The sequence below is a fragment of the Orbicella faveolata genome, unplaced genomic scaffold (genome assembly GCF_042242905.1).
Source record: "Orbicella faveolata isolate gen_17 unplaced genomic scaffold, um_ofav_v1 contig_2, whole genome shotgun sequence".
In the NCBI taxonomy this organism is placed as follows: domain Eukaryota; kingdom Metazoa; phylum Cnidaria; class Anthozoa; order Scleractinia; family Merulinidae; genus Orbicella; species Orbicella faveolata.
This window is the reverse complement of record NW_028301547.1, coordinates 29,930,001-29,948,298: the sequence shown is the minus strand read 5'-3', so window position 1 is coordinate 29,948,298 and position 18,298 is coordinate 29,930,001. Positions and strand designations below refer to the sequence as shown.

General features: G+C 39.6%; 3 protein-coding genes across 3 annotated transcripts in view; 1 reads left to right on the top strand and 2 right to left on the bottom strand.

Annotated features, from left to right (window-relative positions):
* Positions 1 to 3,823, top strand: part of LOC110063961 (tubulin-specific chaperone D-like) — a 32,089-nt gene extending 28,266 nt beyond the window's left edge. The window contains exons 44-49 of the mRNA XM_089290759.1: positions 202 to 291; positions 699 to 786; positions 1,104 to 1,213; positions 1,517 to 1,595; positions 1,956 to 2,013; positions 3,332 to 3,823. Of these exons, the coding sequence (XP_089146885.1) occupies positions 202 to 291; positions 699 to 786; positions 1,104 to 1,213; positions 1,517 to 1,595; positions 1,956 to 2,013; positions 3,332 to 3,354 (448 nt within the window). The 3' untranslated portion in view covers positions 3,355 to 3,823. The remainder of the gene's footprint in view (positions 1 to 201; positions 292 to 698; positions 787 to 1,103; positions 1,214 to 1,516; positions 1,596 to 1,955; positions 2,014 to 3,331) is intronic.
* A 1,727-nt stretch (positions 3,824 to 5,550) lies between these two features.
* LOC110063860 (histone H3-like) lies at positions 5,551 to 6,395 on the bottom strand. Its single transcript, XM_020770856.2, has one exon. It carries the CDS (start codon positions 6,297 to 6,299, stop codon positions 5,889 to 5,891), a length of 411 nt encoding a protein of 136 aa, XP_020626515.1. The 5' UTR covers positions 6,300 to 6,395; the 3' UTR covers positions 5,551 to 5,888.
* Positions 6,396 to 7,856: 1,461 nt separating this feature from the next.
* Positions 7,857 to 13,631, bottom strand: LOC110063851 (disheveled-associated activator of morphogenesis 1-like). Its single transcript, XM_089290756.1, has 10 exons — positions 13,169 to 13,631; positions 12,869 to 12,993; positions 12,205 to 12,523; positions 11,385 to 11,453; positions 11,214 to 11,285; positions 9,863 to 9,995; positions 9,589 to 9,641; positions 9,370 to 9,447; positions 8,499 to 8,657; positions 7,857 to 8,229 (listed from the first exon to the last, which is right to left on the bottom strand). Exons 3-10 carry the CDS (start codon positions 12,322 to 12,324, stop codon positions 8,206 to 8,208), a joined length of 708 nt encoding a protein of 235 aa, XP_089146882.1. The 5' UTR covers positions 12,325 to 12,523; positions 12,869 to 12,993; positions 13,169 to 13,631; the 3' UTR covers positions 7,857 to 8,205.
* Between the last annotated feature and the right edge of the window lie 4,667 nt (positions 13,632 to 18,298).

Below are 18,298 nucleotides of genomic sequence, written 5' to 3'. Positions count from 1 at the left end.
AAAGGTCCATTAGCGGACCAGGGAAATTCGTTAACATAGGATCGTTGATGTTCCTTGAAATTCTCAAAAAAAAAAAAAAAACTCATTGCAGAAAAAAGGAATGCAGGACAGTTCGCAACGAAAATTTGTTATTTTGAGCTTATGGACTTTTTTTCCAGTCATTCACTCCAGTTTTCATCTCTTCCATTCGTTTCATTTCAGCCATCCATTTCCTCAGACTGTGTTAACCCTCACAAAGAAAGAGATCTTCAAACTTGGTGACGCCAGGAAGCTGATCACGAGTGTCAATGTGTAAGAACAGAATTTACTCAAGATTACTCCCATGTATTGCTTGTTCAACTTCAATCGCAACAGGCCACTTCCGAGTTGCCTTTTGCCTCTGCTTCAAAACGAGTCTCCGTCACCATTCATCTGGAAATGTGTTCCGCCAACAGGTTCATTTTCATGCAAATCAAACTCATTTTCATATGAAAGGTTTTACACGAAGACTTGTTATGAAACAGAGGCAGAAGGTAACTCGGAATGGCCTATGTTATTATTGCGAAAAAAGTTTTGCGTTTTGTTGTACAGTGTTGTCACTTACCAGCACCTTGAATAGTCTAAAATTGCGCCAGCGCTCTTAATGTGAAAGATACTTTCTGTAAAAAAAAATTACACTTACTCAGTTGGTCTGAATTTGCTTCTCTTTTGTTCCCAAGCTTTTGCGGCCTGTTGCAGTTTCCAGGGTCGACACGAACGAAATCTTTCCAGCAACTTTGCATTTTTCTTTGCCACAAATACCCTCAGGTAAGAAATCCATCAATTAAGATCTTATATTTTTTCAAATACTCTGCAGACAAGTAATTTCTAAATTCTTTCTGAACTGTTTCACTACAGCTCGCAGAGGTCACTATCAAATGCAAATTATTGTCGCAAACATATGAAATTAAAAGCTGGTCTGATAAGTTTACTTTTTCTCGCTTTACATCTGTAGGAAACTGTCCTCGTTCTTTTTATACACACCAAAACAAAATACACCAAAAAAGTGTCAAGTGTCTACGTTAAAGTCTCCGTACTGTAATAAATGTAATATTGCCTATGGTAATTGAACGTTTTATCCTTAGGTTCGGAAAACCACCGCTGACCAATTGTACGCGGCAGTCCTGACCTACGATGACATCATGCCAGAAGAAAGTTTGGACGAAGTTTCAGTAATACTTAGCGAAACCTCCTGGTAAGAGATGAATGTTTTTTGTTTTTTGTTTTTGTTGTTGTTTGTTTTGTTGTTTATTTGTTGGTTTTTTTTGTCTTTTTTGTTTTGTTTTTTCCATACAGCTTTGGTGGAGTTTGTCCGAAACGTACTTCAGTAAATATGTGATTTGCATATAGTATTATATTTTATGCCGCAAACTTGACTTGTGTTTGATTTATAACGTGCATGGTAAAAAAAGAAACTTTAGTTTCCTGTATACGCATTGACATTAAATGAACTGTAATTCAATAGTAACTGCCGATTCTTTTGTAAACGTTTTCTCAGGGACGCAAGTATAGAAGAGCTTCGTGTAATAAGGAATAGACTTTGCGACATCTTAGGTATCCCTCACCCGGTTTTAAAGGTAACGTCGTTTGATCAACTTTCCTTGTTTTTATCAGTACGTTAAAAGGAGAATTGTACTGTTCGCTTTCAATAAAAACAGTTGGCGCCAAATAACTTATCACTTCGAAAAGGTTAAGAACCGTAACTGGATCACAACAAAAATATTTAAGCAAGAGAGAGTGTAACTTGATTTATGACGAGAAGTCAATGGGAATGTTTCCTCAAGTCAGAAGGAATGGATTCTATTTTCCAACGTCAGGAAAAAGTCAGGAAATTTAGTGATTTTCTTTTCTTTTCTTGTTGTTGTTGATGTTTTTTTCTCTAGATGTTGTCGATTCTAAAAAGAACTAGATAAAGTTTATCGCTGTTCTTTTTTCAGTCCTCTGCAACAAAAACCTCCGTGCAGAAGAAGAAAGACGAATTAGAAAGTTACAAAGGTACAGTTCAATTATTCCTGGTTTATACACCTTTTGCTGTTCATTTACAGAAAATAAACATTCATTTGTGTCCAAATTTCTTTCACTATGGTCATCAAACTCTCATTAACACCAATATGACCTTCATTTGCGCGTAAGGAACGTTCAAGAAAAACATTTACATATGCATTAACATTCAAAATCATCAAAAGAAAAACAATACGTTCATTTGGCATTCATTGACTGTAAATGTATTTTCATTTTGGTCGAAAAAAAATTCGTTGTCACGAAACGACAATCATTTACACTTAAGGACATTCAGTTTTCAACAAAAGACTTTCAATAACACAATTTGCATGAGAACTAACATTCAATTGCATTATTATGCAACCATATCCATGAAGGTAACAATCTTTAATGCGGCGAGACAAACATTACAGCCATAATAACATTTATTTTTGAAAGATAGAATATCAAATTCGCTGAACGATTTATCCTTCAATTGCCTCACTAGTAAATAGTAAATAGTCTTCGTTGACATCTTCAAAAGCCCTGACTGTCCTTTCGCGGTGTTCAAATGCGATTCTATTTCTTCGTGGCATTTCTGGACAAATCGAACTGTCACTACATGTACATGTATGTCACACGGATACTGTAGTGCGCCCTCTGAGTTGTACGCAAAAAGTTTCGTAAGCGGCCGAATTTATATCTGCCAGGGGAGGATTGTGAAATTATGATTTGAAAAAAGTACATATGGTCCCTTGTTCTATAATCAAATTTTCGAGGAAAATTGGACGAGATATCTCTGTTCAAAAGAATTACGCTAATGAGCGATTGTTTTCTCTTAACGTTAGGTGAAAACACGGTAATGTATGTCTCACCGCATTTAAGATTGTTACCTTCATGGATATGGTTGCATAATAATGCAATTGAATGTTAGTTCTCATGCAAATTGTGTTATTGAAAGTCTTTTGTTGAAAACTGAATGTCCTTAAGTGTAAATGATTGTCGTTTCGTGACAACGAATTTTTTTTCGACCAAAATGAAAATACATTTACAGTCAATGAATGTCAAATGAACGTATTGTTTTTCTTTTGATGATTTTGAATGTTAATGCATATGTAAATGTTTTTCTTGAACGTTCCTTACGCGCAAATGAAGGTCATATTGGTGTTAATGAGAGTTTAATGATCATAATGAAAGAAACTTGGGCACAAATGAATGTTTATTTTCTGTAAATGAACAGCAAAAGGTGTATAGTCTCTTATTTACCGACCAATCAGTCCAAAGAATGATTGATTGACTGATCGAGCATTGTCTTTATTTTGTTTTCCAACAGACCTTGTCAGTCGTGGTTACTGAGTGAGAACGTTTTGGATTAAACAAGCTGTAAAGAAACACATTGGGTTTTATTTGAGTATCGTCGGTCAAGACAGTTTTCAAACGCACTTCAGAGTTTTCCTTTTAGCGGCAGCTACGAGGAAACTTCACGATACTGCAAATGTGGAAGAGCAAAAACAAGAGCTAATAATATGACCTTCAGGACGCGTTGGTTTGAAAAACGTGTAAAAATTAATCTATTGTCTGATTTATTGATTTATTTTTATTGCCTTATTTTATAAACAGACGAAAAAAATTATTTAAAAAGTACGCGGGACATTTTCGGGTGTATTGTAATATTTCCACAGTATTGACATGTATCTGTTCCGCTTGTACACTTGTTTCAATTTAAAAAAAAAAAAAGAACTAAGTGAACGCTCCCCTGTGTTGAAAATGTAAAGAGGTGTTTGTACAGTGCAATCCTGATGTAATAAATTTGTTCGTTGCTCAAGCTTCCGCTCCTTGTGCCATAATCGTTTAACAGTTTTGTACTCTAATCAAGCTGAAAAGATTATAAATTATTTTGGAACTAATCTTAATAAACACAAATACAGCTTCAGGAGCGGGCATCTCGTTTATTGATAAAGGATACAGCGAGCGTTACATCATCATACAGAAAGTACTACGGCGAATAAACAAAAAAAAAAATGAAAAGCAAAGGAGATGCCTTCCACTGGCTTTAGAATAACTTACAAAATCTTAAAAAGCCTTCAAGCCATTAGGGATTCATACCTGCGGCTTGCAAGCACGCCTAAAATATTTCTACAGTTAACACGAATCATATATAATGAACATACTCCAGTGAAATTAGCAAAATATTACTAAATTACATTTCGTAAAAATGTTTAAGTTTGTTTGTGAGAAGTGGATATTCGCAACATCGAATATTGATTCTTTGGACTTTCGTTTCGGGCCGGCGCACTGTTCATTTTTGGATGAATTTTATGATACCTTTCTTAAGAGAGTTCGGGATTATTTTGTTATTGTTCCAACTTTTAACACAGCTCAACGTTAGGCAGGTGATGCTGACTCGCCTTTCGTACGTTAAATATGGTTGCCTTTGCGATTAGGAAAGCTTATTGTGTCTCAAACCAGTGAAAAGGAACGGAAAAATGTGAAAATCGTTCTGTCCATGAACTGTCTGCTCGAAAAATCAGTCCCAAAAACATACGAGACTTAAGTTTGCAAGTAAGAATTGTTTTCATTCCTATGTAATTTCGAACTGGTAACTTGAGGCCCAGTGAGGAGAGGTCTGAGCAGCCCATATCCCGTTAATATCTCGGCGCAAATATCACCTATCTTGTTAACTCCAGTGTCAAAAGTTAGCAATTTTCCCTCTCGATATCCCGAGATATCTGTTCTAAAATATCCGACAGCCCATTAGTTTCCCCAAAAATCTAAATATCTCGAATCCTGAAAAGCCCTTAAAGGTCCTCAAACTTCCTTGGCTCGATTTTAGTGATCGTGACTAGAACACCATACGAGTTCATACGAGTACCATACGAGTACATGCGAGTACATACGAGCAACATACGAGTACATGCGAGTACATACGAGTAACATACGAGTACATGCGAGTAACATACGAGTAACATACGAGTACATGCGAGTAACATACGAGTAACATACGAGTACATGTGAGTACATACGAGTAACATACGAGTACATGCGAGTAACATACGAGTACATGCGAGTAACATACGAGTACATGCGAGTAACATACGAGTAACATACGAGTACATACGAGTAACATACGAGTACATGCGAGCACATACGAGTAACGTACGAGTACATGCGAGTACATACGAGTAACATACGAGTACATGCGAGTACATACGAGTAACATACGAGTACATGCGAGTACATACGAGTAACATACGAGTACATACGACTGACACGTGCCTATGTGTCTGTATGCACTTCTGTGTTACTCGTATGGACTTGTTTGTTACTCGTATGTACTCGTGTGGTGTGTTTGTCACGATCGTTTTTAGCACCTTGCTGCAAAGGAGGAACGACTGGTTTATTTTTTCAAAACCAACCTTTGCTGCTAACCATTTTTAGTAGAATAACATTTCAAGAGAAATATCCAGACGAAAGCGCATGAAACAGCGACAGGCGTGAAGCAGGCGTAACGTATAACCAGCAATCAACGTGATTGAATATAGACAAGAAAAATAGGGACGTACAAATATTTAATTAGCTTGTGTTGTATAACGAAAATGTAAAAATAACTCCTTGACCCCGCTATGTTCTTACAACTGAAAAATTCTGTACTAAATTTACAATATATATTTACAAACGCCCTTTGTATCTTACATGTTCCGTCGATTATATACGAAAGCAAATAATTCCATGTACATCTTGCAGTTCATTCAGTTGGTTCAGTACACGCGTTTGGAAATTCCGGGTAAATTTGTTACAGTTTATAAAGTTACGAATTCAAATCTGTAAACTATATACAAAGCAACACAGTCTCAAAACAAAATAAGTAAGTACCAAGATATCTTTATCATTTACGCACGCTCCCCGCGGATTCGTCTCGCAAGTTGAATGTCTTTGGGCATGATGGTGACTCGCTTAGCGTGAATTGCACAAAGATTGGTGTCTTCAAACAGACCCACGAGGTAGGCTTCGGCGGCTTCTTGTAATGCTAGAACGGCAGAACTTTGGAAACGCAAGTCCGTCTTGAAATCTTGTGCTATCTCGCGGATTAAGCGCTGGAAAGGCAGCTTGCGGATCAGCAGCTCCGTCGACTTCTGATAGCGTCGGATTTCTCGCAGTGCGACGGTTCCTGGCCTGTAACGGTGAGGTTTCTTGACGCCGCCGGTTGCGGGAGCGCTCTTTCGCGCCGCTTTGGTCGCTAGCTGTTTTCGAGGAGCTTTTCCTCCGGTTGACTTACGGGCGGTTTGTTTGGTGCGAGCCATTTCTTTCAAGTCAACAAACTCTTCGTTCCGGTTCGATAGATCTTGATTGAAGAGCTAACGCGGGGACAAGATTTCTTGGTGTTGTGAAAGAAGAAATTGTTTGTCAAAGTTATATATGGTGCCATCTCACGTGTGATTGTGCAGGAAAACAAGTTCTCACTTCTGCGACTTCTGCACGAAGAAAATGCAAGCTCATGATTGGCTGATGCTATGTCAACTATTTTTTTAACACTTCTATAACATTTCTGATTGGCTGTTCTTTGTGCTTTCTTTAAGTGTGATCAATCACCGTTATAAATACTTTTGACGGGAAGAAAAACATTAATATGCGGCGATGTGGCTTGTTTCATTCCTTCGTGAATCTCGTCCAGGCTCGTTATTTTGCATGGTGCGAAAGACTTATTGGTGAGCTTATCATTGCTTGCCTTAAATTAACCAATCACCATTTGATGATTTGTAGAAGGCACAATTTTTCACCTCATGTTTTACAACACGTTCATGTTGCTTTCACTGCCATTGTTTTCCACGCTTAGTTTTCGTAACTTCACTTTTCAATCGTTTCCAAGCGCCATAAAAAAACCGGGTTTTGAGAGATTAATTTAAACTATCATCAAATCGTAGTTTCCTCGTAGTTGTAACTTTTGTTGTAACGCCTATCTCTCGTGAGAAGTCGCGATTCGATTCTAGCATCGAACGTCCGTTTATCTGCCTCTTTGTCTATGAATAGAATTTTTTCCGAAACAGTGCAAAGTGCAAACGTACAATTGCATGCTTTGATGTTTATTTATATCCAGTCAATGCGTGCTTAGACGTTTGACGCTTAGGAATCGCTCGTGGAAGTCTTTCGTCCTAAACCAATTGGGTATGAGCTAGGCGACTCCACTAGCTGAAGAACCGCGACCTCTCGCCTAGTCCAAAACCGGAAGTCCGGGATTCACGGACTTCCCTTCACTCTGTGCATGCCCAGAGTCAAGTCTGACAAGTCTGGTCCTCAGAAAATTTGACCTTCCCAGAGGTCGCGATGGGATGAGGGCGCAGTGGCCTCATGGTTAGTGCGCTCGTCTCCGGATCGAGCGGTCCGGGTTCGAGCCCTGGCCGGGGGCATTGTGTTGTGTTCTTGGGCAAGACACTTTACTCTCACAGTGCCTCTCTCCACCCAGGTGTATAAATGGGTACCGGCGAACTTAATGCTGGGGGTAACCCTGCGATGGACTAGCATCCCATCCAGGGGGGAGTAGAAATACTCCTAGTCACTTCATGCTACAGAAACCGGGATAAGCTCCGGCCTGATGGGCCACTTGGCTCGCATGCAGACTTTACCTTTTTAGAGGTCGCGATTCTTGGTGTTGACCAAAAGGAGCGTATGCTATCACTTGTGAAACATGAGCTAGCGTTTGGATTTAGATTTAGGGACGGATCATTATTTTTTGAGAGGGGGTGGGTCAGTGTTAGGGAAGTGGGTAATTCACCCAAAAACGTTTAATGGTCCGTACTCTTAGCACGCCTGAAATTCAAACTGACTTATTTATAAGGAGAGACATGAAGTGCAAAGTCCTCTTATAGTATCTCGGCCTTTATTTTCAACGTGTTTACAAAATTAACAATCTTTGAATGTTGACTTCTTGACCATAAATATCGTTTCATCTCATAGAATAAAATAGTTGCTTCTTTCATTACGTGTCAATATATGTCATGCGTACTCAAGGAATAACAAAAATATTGTTATATTTCAAAATAGAAGATGGCGTCGTGAATGGTTTTTGAGAGAGAGAGAGCTGTTGGGTCTAACCCGATTTTAAACCAACTGCCTCAATTTCAAGTTTCAGGTTAGAAAAAATTACAGTGCGCGTTTTAACATTAATAATTAACGTCCATTGCCTGATCTCTTCATTTAAAATTCGTTTCTTCACTTGTATGTCCTCAACACATCCTAAAACAATAAATGAATAAATATTTAGTCACGGGTAAAATAGTATTCAGATATATTTTCCACTTGATTAGTCTTTTTGGTACTGACGTAAACACGCCTTGGCAACCTGTTGATGGTCGGATTAATAGCCTCTACTGCTAGCTTCAGTTCCTGTTGAATTAACGGGCAACTTGATATGAATTTTCGAAAAGAAGAAAGTCGTGAGACGATTCATGTTGCCAGGAAACGACATTGCCTATTTTAAAGTGAATACACAATGTACAATTTACCTCAAATTGGTGTAGCAATGTGGCAAAAATACCAAAGAACTCTTCAGGTTTGTTGGAATCCTCTCCGAAATACTGGACAAGGAGGTTGAACTTCTTTTTTGCATTCTTCCGCATTGACAACACGTCTCTAAGCTCTTCTTTTGCGGAGACAGCAAACAGCTAAAACATTTGTCAAGAATTTCGCTATTACTCGATTACAACACCTTAATGTTTCATTGGTCTCTCAAGAATCTTACAATCGTGATCAGTACTTCTAGGAAAATTAAGACTATATCCCCGGGTGTACGCCAAAAACCGTTTAATTCGTCTGTGACATAAAACGCACGTTTTTCACGTGCGTTTTAAATCTTTGGATATTTAATAGCTGTTCTCCGTAAGACAACATGCAACAACGTGAAATGGCCAAATTCTGCGTCTTTTGGAGAACGCGAGCCACGGCGGCTAATGTTATGTATTTCCTACTGGAATTGATCACTGGCATCGCATATCTAGATTAAGCACTGCGGTTTTTAGACCGATTGCCCACTGAAAAGATCGCGTCGCAGGTACAAAATGTAGATATATTCAATATTCGACAATATTTACTAAGCGCCGTCTTCGATGCTATAGTCTACATTGCGAAAGCTCCCTACCACAGTTTGCATCTCGTCCCGTCGTTTGATAGCTATTTAAGCGTATCTTTCCCGTATAGACAGGCAGAAATGATGACCGTAAATAATCACCGGACTTATGCAGACAAAAAAATTGTAAAATGCGTTTGCAGACACTACGATACACTTGTCTTGACGCGCGGAAAACTGTAAGCGCGCACTGCCTATAATGCATGGGTACTCATGCAGTTCTAATCAGTAACACAAATTCAAAAGGATACTTCGATACTGGCGCGGAAAGAGTCTCCATCTTCTTTTACGCAGTCATTATTTATTTTCTCAACATCTTCTTCCAGAACCTAACAGAAGCAGTATTTGAAATCAGGTTACGTAAAAACAGAGTTCATAAAATGCGTGAAAGGCATCCAACAAATGCCATATTTGGAGTAATGGTACACGTGAATGTATTCATTGCGCTGAAATGTTTAAACCTTCCTCACCTCGATTTCAGTGGACAGCTCGCATATTTCCTTGTCTAGTGACTTGAATGGAACTGAAATCAAATTATACATAGATAGTAACGTTGAAATAGAAAATGAACTAACGTCAGCGATCCTTCAATTACGAGACATGTTTTTACATTCAAGTTTGATTTGTCACTTATTGTTTGTCATCTTGTTTGGTTGTATTATTTGCCTAAGTTGAATTTTTGTTTCCTAAATAAATATGATCGTTATGGAATGACTTGAGTACTACAAATTTACATGTACGGACCTTGCGATGCCTGTCCCACGTGTTTAAGATCATCCTGTAATGCCGCGATGTTTGGACATTTGGTGATGATAACCCTAGTAAGATAGTCTAACACTGAAGTGGCTTTGTTCACCGATGATTTATAATCCATCAGCTGGGCAAAGAGAAAAGAAACAAAGTGTTATTGAAGGAACTTAACCCCGAGGACTCACATATACAAAGAACGGGGGTGCTCGTCGTACTTTTAGGGTTAAAAACACGGTTTTGGTAATTCTAGGGTGTTCAGCCTCAAAAAGTCCACAGCGGGAGCTTTTGTGAAACCTTTCAGGGTACTGAGCCGAAAAAAATACGACAGGGATAATGTGTTATTTTAGAATTGGTGCCTCTTAACGGTGAAAAAAACATTTCAAGCCACGCCCACAAAGCAAGAACTTAATTGGTACCTCTTAGGTGCTCTTTTCAAAATTTCCCAAGGACACCAATCCTTTTTGTATGGGTTCCTCGCCCCCGGAAGTTTAACATCGGAAGAGCATATTTGGATCTGGCTGCCTTGAAGAGCGGCTAAGTCACAACAACAATTTAACAACGGTTTCTCAGTAAACAAGGGAAGACTGCAACAGAAGCGCTTCGACAAACGTAGTTGGAACAAACTTTGTTTAACATGCGTTTTGGTTCCATGTTTTTCACCGCGGTTTGTGTTTTGTTTCTTCTGAAGCTACGATGGCCAAGGAAAAAGAGTAGTTGGAACATTTGCAAAATAAACAACACAAATACAGATACCTTACATGGGGGTACTGGAAAGGGAAGAAGAAGGGAGAGGGAAGAAAGAACGTGTGATAACCATGCCAACGCTCCGGCTCAAACGAGATTTGTAGATGCTGCGCCCTTTCTAGTATGCAACCTCTCATCGTTTCCTGGCACTCGATCGTTTTTGCTCCAGCTAGGGCGGAGAGAGGTAATTTAAGAGTGACAGGTCTTTCGCAAGAACACAACACCCTATTCTGTTCTGTCTCGCCGATTTCTAAAACACTGAGTCACAATCAGCGTATAGCGCCCGTCCGCCCTTAATTAGTGTGTTGCATTCTGGAACAAGTGGTCCATTAAGTGTGCATGTGTGTCGGTCAGATATATAAGAAATGTAAGTACAAGAGCGAATAAAGTTTGTTGTTGTTGTTATTATTGTTGTTGTTGTTATTATTGTTGTTGTTGTTGTTGTTGTTGTCCTGTTTCGATCACTGTGTTGTATTCTCGGCCAAGAAACTTTGCTTTCAACGGACAGTGACATTCGACCCAGAAGGATTTAATTGCCCGGGCAACGTGATAAGAGGAGCAAGACATTATAACTAATATATACCACATCTCTTACACTTACCTTTGTAACAAACGTTATCTTAAAAGCACAAGTGTCGCTTCCATTCATTATGTTTCCCATTGTGAGGACAAGCTATGGGCAGACCAAAATACAGTCTGTTCAGTAGTGAAATCATTTTGGTACAGTATCTGTTAGATATGTGGTGGATAGACTTGCTCAATTTCCTCATACCTCAATAAACGTTGCAAGCTTTTCACTGGACATGAGTTCCTGGCAAGCGGTAATGACTGTTTCAAGATGCTGGAAAACAAAAATAAATAAATAAATAAAATTCTAGGTACGATTACTTGGCTCTTAACTAACATGCAACAGATGGCTGTCTTGAGAGTTTAGTTGGGGTAGGTAGAGTCTCAGGTATCTTAAATTTTTAGCCTATTTTTCAGCTATCAGTACCTTTTGCAAGTTTCAGAATTTGATAGTTAAAATTTTGACCAATTGACTTTTCCCGCATTCCAACAAACAACGGCGTCTAGTCGAGGTCAGGGTTGACAAAAATACAGCAAATGTATGAAAATATCCACCCACCATTATATTGATCGTATGCATTGAAGTGGAATTTGGGAAAGGTATATTCTCATGGCCGGCCTATCAGTAAAGCCATGCCCAGACCTCCTACAGTTATCTGATCAGTATCTGATCAGTTGGCTACTCGGTTTGGAATTTTAATGCCATGGAAACAGGCCAATCGGAGACATTACGTGGATCTCTGTAGAATTACGTCATCGGTTGTGGAACGTTTTTTACATTGAGTCTCAGGTAGTCATGTGTCCTGGGGTTACGAAGATAAGCGTATAATACTTAGACTGTACACCGATATCTGTGAGGCAATGGGATAAAAGAAACTTTGCTTATTGGCGTGGACGTGGTCAGAACAGCAGGGGGGTCATCTTCTTTGTCGTCACCATCATCATCATCGTCATCATCATGACAATGATTAACATTTTTTTGTTATTTATGAATAGCTTAACTTTTTCTTTGTTAAATTTCTTACTGGTTTTATTTGCGCGATCCTTTCTTGGAACTGGGCCTTGAGCAGTACTGTACGAAGTCTTTCTTTATAAGAAGACACCGAAGATGCAATCTGCAAAGAGAAATGTACTTGTGAGTTCATTATAGCTCATTATACACCTGCACTGTTGCTTAACATAATAAACTCTAGCTCTAGCAATGCAAGTTGTCAGATACAGTTTCGTCTTGGCCTGGAAATATTACAAACAATTTGGTTTACACTACAATACCTGAAGATAGAAGCGCTCAGCTGGTTCCAGTGAAGATTCGTTTTCCCGTTCGCGTTTTCTTAAAGCTCTTGCCTAAAAAAACGACAAAAAATTCCTAAAAACAATGATCAGTATCTCTCAACGTCTCCCCTACTCCCCGAAAAATAAAACATCCGCGCGATACCATCTTCTTATCAACCGCTCAATTCAAGGAACTTTCTTCCAGGGAAACATTTTCCTAAGTATTGAACAACTTCGATTCTATAAAAGAGTAAATGAAGAATACCGCCGCCAGCTGACAAGATCTTTAATTAATTTCTGACCTAAGGAAGCTTCAACTTGTACTTCAACTTTTACCACAACTCACTGACAAAAACCTAAGCTTCATTCAATTCAAAATACACATTTGTTGTTTGAATTCCGTGAAGGTATGTGTACCTCTCTATCATCTGGGGCAAATGCCAATAATTGTCTAAGCACATCGGATGTCAAGTGAGAAGTGCCAGTTGTTAGACATTGCGCTACTTCTTCTGCCTTCAGTTTGTAATGCGTCAAGACGATTGCTGAAAAAGATGATGGAAACCAATTGATGACAGCGTGTAAAAACCATTTCTACAAAGACAAAAAGTTCACTCATGTAAATGCTGCACACAATCTCACTATTCCACGTTTCAACGAAAGTTTCACAGCGCGCAGAATCTGATAACCTCACGTCTCTTGCAGATCTAATATACTTACAGATATTGAAAATCTTTTTCTCTGCTAACGCATTTTCTCTTTTAGCTTTTCTCCGTGATGTCCCTGTAGGGGAAAAAAAACATATAGCCGATGTCAGTCATGCAAAATAGTAAAATGCCTCTAATAATTTCCTTTTTTACTACTCATTCTGCAGCGCTCATTACGGATCAGGGCAGAACTACGTATGGCTCTTTCTCGTTCAGCAAAGATTCTCGCCGCTAACCGATCCGCTGCATTTTTAGTATAATACTCCATAAATGGCTAATCACTCAGTGCAGATTTGTTACCCAAGATTTCAAGCACTATGATAGAGAAGGATTAAGGTACCATGGGTGGACTTGGGGGGTGGGGGCGGAGACCTTCTTGCCCGAAAAAATTAAGCAATACCCGAATGTGTGAGTGTTGAACGCACTCAAATTGTGTGAAAAACAAAAGCTCACAAAACAAAGTTACATTGAAAGCTTGCATACTCAATGACCTCTATGAACAGTCTCAATCGAGTAAAATATAAAACTTATTAAAAGAAAAATTTCTTCCTTTCATGGCGTTCGTTCAGAGATCGGCTGATCAGTAACAGAGACGTGTGTTTCAAGATGGGGTGTCTGGAAAACCCGAATAGCGAATAGCGAATAGTCGCGAATAGCGAATAGTCGCGAATAGCGAATAGTCCCGAATAGTGCGAATAGTTTCGAATAGTGCGAATAGTGGCGAACAGTGGCGAAAAATGGCGAATAGTGACGAATAGTCGTCAATAGTCACTCCTTTAGATCTAATATCCTACGTTAATTAATTATCCAAATAAGCAACATAATTTCAGTGAATTTATTACCTTTTCGTCCCCGGACTCAGGCTAGGGCTGTCCATCGCCGACATTAAGAAAACAGAAAAGACAAGGATAACCTAATAAAGACGTATTTACGCTTTTGCAGCGGTTAAAACAGAAGAAATTACGTTTAGAAACACCTTTTGTCCTAATAAGCGTCTGTGCTTTTTAGCGGGAAAATCCCATCCTACGTTGCTGCGAGGTTGACTGGGAGATACTGGGTACCCTATTTGCTACGATTTGCCACTATTTGCCACTATTTGCCACTATTCGCCACCATTCGAGACTATTCGCCACTATTCGCCACTATTCGCCACTATTCGCACTATTCGAGACTATTCGCACTATTCGTACTATTCGCTATTCGCTATTCGGGACTATTCGCTGTTCGCTATTCGCGACTATTCCCTATTCGCTATTCGGGTTTTCCAGAAACCCTACGTGTGCCATGTGGCATACACCCCGCGTGACACAGGCGTGACAGCAGCGTGAAGTGTGTGGCAAGGAAAAACAAAATTTTCGTTTGTTTTCCAGATTTCCAGTAGAAAATGTGTGCGTCAGAAGGAGTTTGTGGAAAATAGTTGTCGTGAAATGACTGGATTTGTGTAAACATGTCGTTCATGTACTGTACTTTAAGTACAATAGACCTTATCACGGTTGTCAACGCCATCTCGGTGGGTAGGCAAAGCGGTCAGAAATTACAGTGTTTGTATGGGAATCCGATGGCAAATAACTTTTTCCAAACTTGAATTTTATGCAATTTGTGAATTACTAGGTAGAAGATTGTATTTACCAAGTTTGAAGGATGCGGCTTGGCTAGAAGACGCTCAGCTAATTTTTCTAGTTTTCCATACATTTGTTTGTAAACTTGGCCGGGTAGACGCGGTTCGCGGGGAAAAAAATTGCAGACAAATGTATGACATTTAAATTTATGACATTTGTTCCGTTGATTGTGATGCGTATGTCTTCTTGGGCAGGACACTTTACTCTCACAATCCCTCTCTCCACCCGGGTAACCCGGGGATGGGCTAACGTCCCATCCAGAGGAAAATACTGCTAGTAGTTTCATGCCACTGAATAAGTACCGGCTGTAGGAGCCACTGGCCTGATACAGACTTAATTATCGGGGCAACCTTACAGAATGCCGGGGGTACCCCTGCAAAGGACTAGTATCCCATCCAAGTAGGGGAGGGTAGTAGCCAAATTCCCTGATACTTGTGCTTGAAAGACTTTACTTTTTTATGTCTTCGCCTTCATTTGTCATGAGTTTAATTTTTAATTGCTAAGCCGGAGGAGAAGTTGTGCCTTTGAACGAACTAAAGAATTGCTGAAACAAATATCGCCGGCCATGCGCAGTCGCGTCGACGGAGGCATTCTCCGTTTGTTTTCCTCGTCAAAGCCCGCATATATATATTTTTTTAATCGTGCATAGATACGTCGTGTAAAAATTTCCCACACGTACCATCATGGATGCTTGTCTAACATCAAATCGCTTTGGTCGCCGAATGTCGAGCGATTTGATTTCGGGGCTTCGGAGGATCTTCATTCGCTGGACCACGTGCACGTGAGTTTAAATGCTTGTAGCAACGCCACGGCTCCATCTTCCGTTTTCCCGCCCTTTTAAGCGTGGGAAATTAAACGTAATGTGGTGCGGTCAAAAGCAAAATGAAAAATGCACCTGTATATTAAGAAACTAACGCCAAGGGAATTAAGAGGCAATTAGTGGTCTCTGAAGTAATACTTTGCCTGCTATGTAAATGATGCAATGAAAACTTAAATGCGCTGATTTGAAACTTTTTAATTCCTTGCTATACGCGAGGAATTCGCACATTTGATAATGAAATGCAAAATTAACCACGCAGTTTCCTTTATCCATGCGCACCTTAACCAAATTTCATTTTCAAATTCCCAACTGACGTTTAGTTCAGTTTGAGCTGTATCCACTTCGCGTCAGGTTTGCTGACTTTTACTAATGCGAGCGAAGCTTTAAAAGGATACAGCGAGGTTTGTTTAAACATTGAGCAATGTTGCCATTTCACGTAAAAAAAAGTTTCTTGAAGCCATGAGACTGAAAGCTCGCTTGACAAGATGGCAACGTTCCTTCAAATGGTTTGACTCAAGCGTCGCTGAACTCTGTGGTTCTCTCCACTCAGGACATTTCAGAACTGTGCTGCAGTAATCTTTAGTGGCAACCGACAAACAGGATAAACGGTGCTGAACGATGTAATCCGCCTTAATTTCTTCTTCACCGGTGAGACATTGAGATACAGACACCATGTTGAAGTATGCGGAGACAGATAAGAGAGGCGAGGCAATGGAAAAAGCCTTCTTAGAGGTAAGCACAAGGTTCTCATTCTGTATAATCAGCAAATAGATTGAACTTTATTCTAGAACCATTTCTGGACATTTTACTGGTGATATGATATATTAAAAGACTAAACAATCTCTTAAGAAAGTCACTCTCAGTGACTTTCGGGCTCAACAACAATTCAAAGTGTCAGCAAAAACTCGATGTTTAATTTTCCTAGAAAAGCTTCAACACCAGTACCGTGGAACAATGATCTGAAAATTATATTAAAATGCTTGAGTTAGAAATCGAGTGCATGGAAAGCAGTTACTTTATCCGAGGAGATGACTCTCGCACATTTACCCTTCGTAAATAAGTTTCATTTTTAAAAAAAAACTCTTTGTGATAAGACACGAAGAGACCGAAGACAAAATGTAATTATGAAACCTTAAAACTTAATTTTCCTTCGTAAATTATTAATCTAAACACCTTTTTCCCCTAGATTAGTCGTTGAAGGGCTGATTACTGTGCAGTACGTACCTGCATATCGGTGTCGCAACCCCGGCAGTCTACTGATCATCAGCCTGGTTCAGATGTGGCTTATAAGGATCCGCACTGTGGAAAAACTGGAGTGATTTCTGGCCGGAGAAATGCCTCGGACAGTGGGATGGAAAGCGGAAAAGTCTTTCCTGAGAGCAACCCGACTGTGGAAAATTCTGATAACGATAGGATAAGTAAATAAGGACAGAGGTATCGACTTATTTCTTAGAAAAATCCAGTAAGATGGAATGCGGAAAAGTATTTCCTGAGAGCAACCCGGTTGTAAACAATTCTGGTAACGATAGGATATGTATATAAAGACACAGGTGACGACTTGTTTCTTAGAAAAATCCGAGATCGGTGCCAAAACGAGCTAATAAAAAGTCCATTTTGAAATCGGAATGATCGCAGAAGGCAATCACGCATTCCTAAGCTGGGTGGAGAGTTTCGTGCGCTCCTCATAGTGCTTGTTTTACTTTCACGTCCAGAGGGGTGGTAGCAGTCGAGAGGTCGACTAGTCATTCCGTGCTCGCAAGTTGGAAACCTATCCTGTTGGACACAGCACGCATGTATCATGAGTACCATGCGACAATCCACCGGAAGCATGAGTCTGGATGGAGTGTCGGAATAGGGTGGTTGATTTCTGACCGTTCCTGTACTGCCTCAGCGCTTCTGACTTCATATGTCCTCATATGGACCCCCCGAGGGCTGTGTCTGTATTTCAAGCTGGGTTTGCTGGCTGTCGTTTCTGTTTTTTTGTTTTTGTTTTTGTTTTTTTTCTGCAGTCAAAATTCTAGAAGAATTAATAAACACTTGATCCGGGTTTTTCGAGAGCTAGTTGTACTTCTCAGTAACTCGGAGGAAGGAAGAAATGTGGACACAATATCCGATTGTATGATCAACCTCGAATGGAGCAGATGAACCTCTATTTCCTGTTTAGCTTTTTGTTTAAGCAATTCATGTTCCTATACAACAACAATGCCATTGGCTATTGAACTGATATTACATTTTTTACCTCTAGAAGCACTGATAAGGTCAGGAGTAGTTTGTATATAATGAATTAATGCTTCACCCAAAGCATGCCATGGATAAAGACTGGTTGGAGTCTTTCTTACATCAAAGTGGACAAGTGTGCTTCGGCAGCGTTTGCATGTTGCCTTTCTATTTTCTGCATGAAGAAGAAATTTTCAGTTATTGGGTTAATCGAGAATGGGAAGAACTTCTTCATGAAAAGAAAATTTATGGATAGTGCTGAAGTTACACTAAAATTTGTGGGGTTGTAGTTAAGTTACTAATTATTTTCTTTTGTTGTTTCTAAACAGTTTATTGACTTGTTATAAATTACATAAGACAGAAAAAAGTTGCTTGCTGCGTCCTTGCGATGTTCTCTACGACGAAGCTTGTGCGATTTCCTGGCCTCAACGAACAAAGAACTTGGCTAATATCCAGCCCTCTTGACCTTACGCTTAGTCAATAACCT

What these genes read in the sequence shown, in the direction of transcription:
- LOC110063860 (XM_020770856.2), bottom strand. Translation starts at nt 6,299, where the DNA reads ATGGCTCGCACCAAACAAACCGCCCGTAAGTCAACCGGAGGAAAAGCT.
- LOC110063851 (XM_089290756.1), bottom strand. Translation starts at nt 12,324, where the DNA reads ATGAACTCACAAGTACATTTCTCTTTGCAGATTGCATCTTCGGTGTCT. An exon ending in AGCTTGCAACGTTTATTGAG is followed by an intron (nt 11,286 to 11,384) that starts GTATGAGGAAAT and finishes GTCTGCCCATAG; the next exon opens with CTTGTCCTCACAATGGGAAA. An exon ending in AGCTGTCCACTGAAATCGAG is followed by an intron (nt 9,448 to 9,588) that starts GTGAGGAAGGTT and finishes TGCTTCTGTTAG; the next exon opens with GTTCTGGAAGAAGATGTTGA.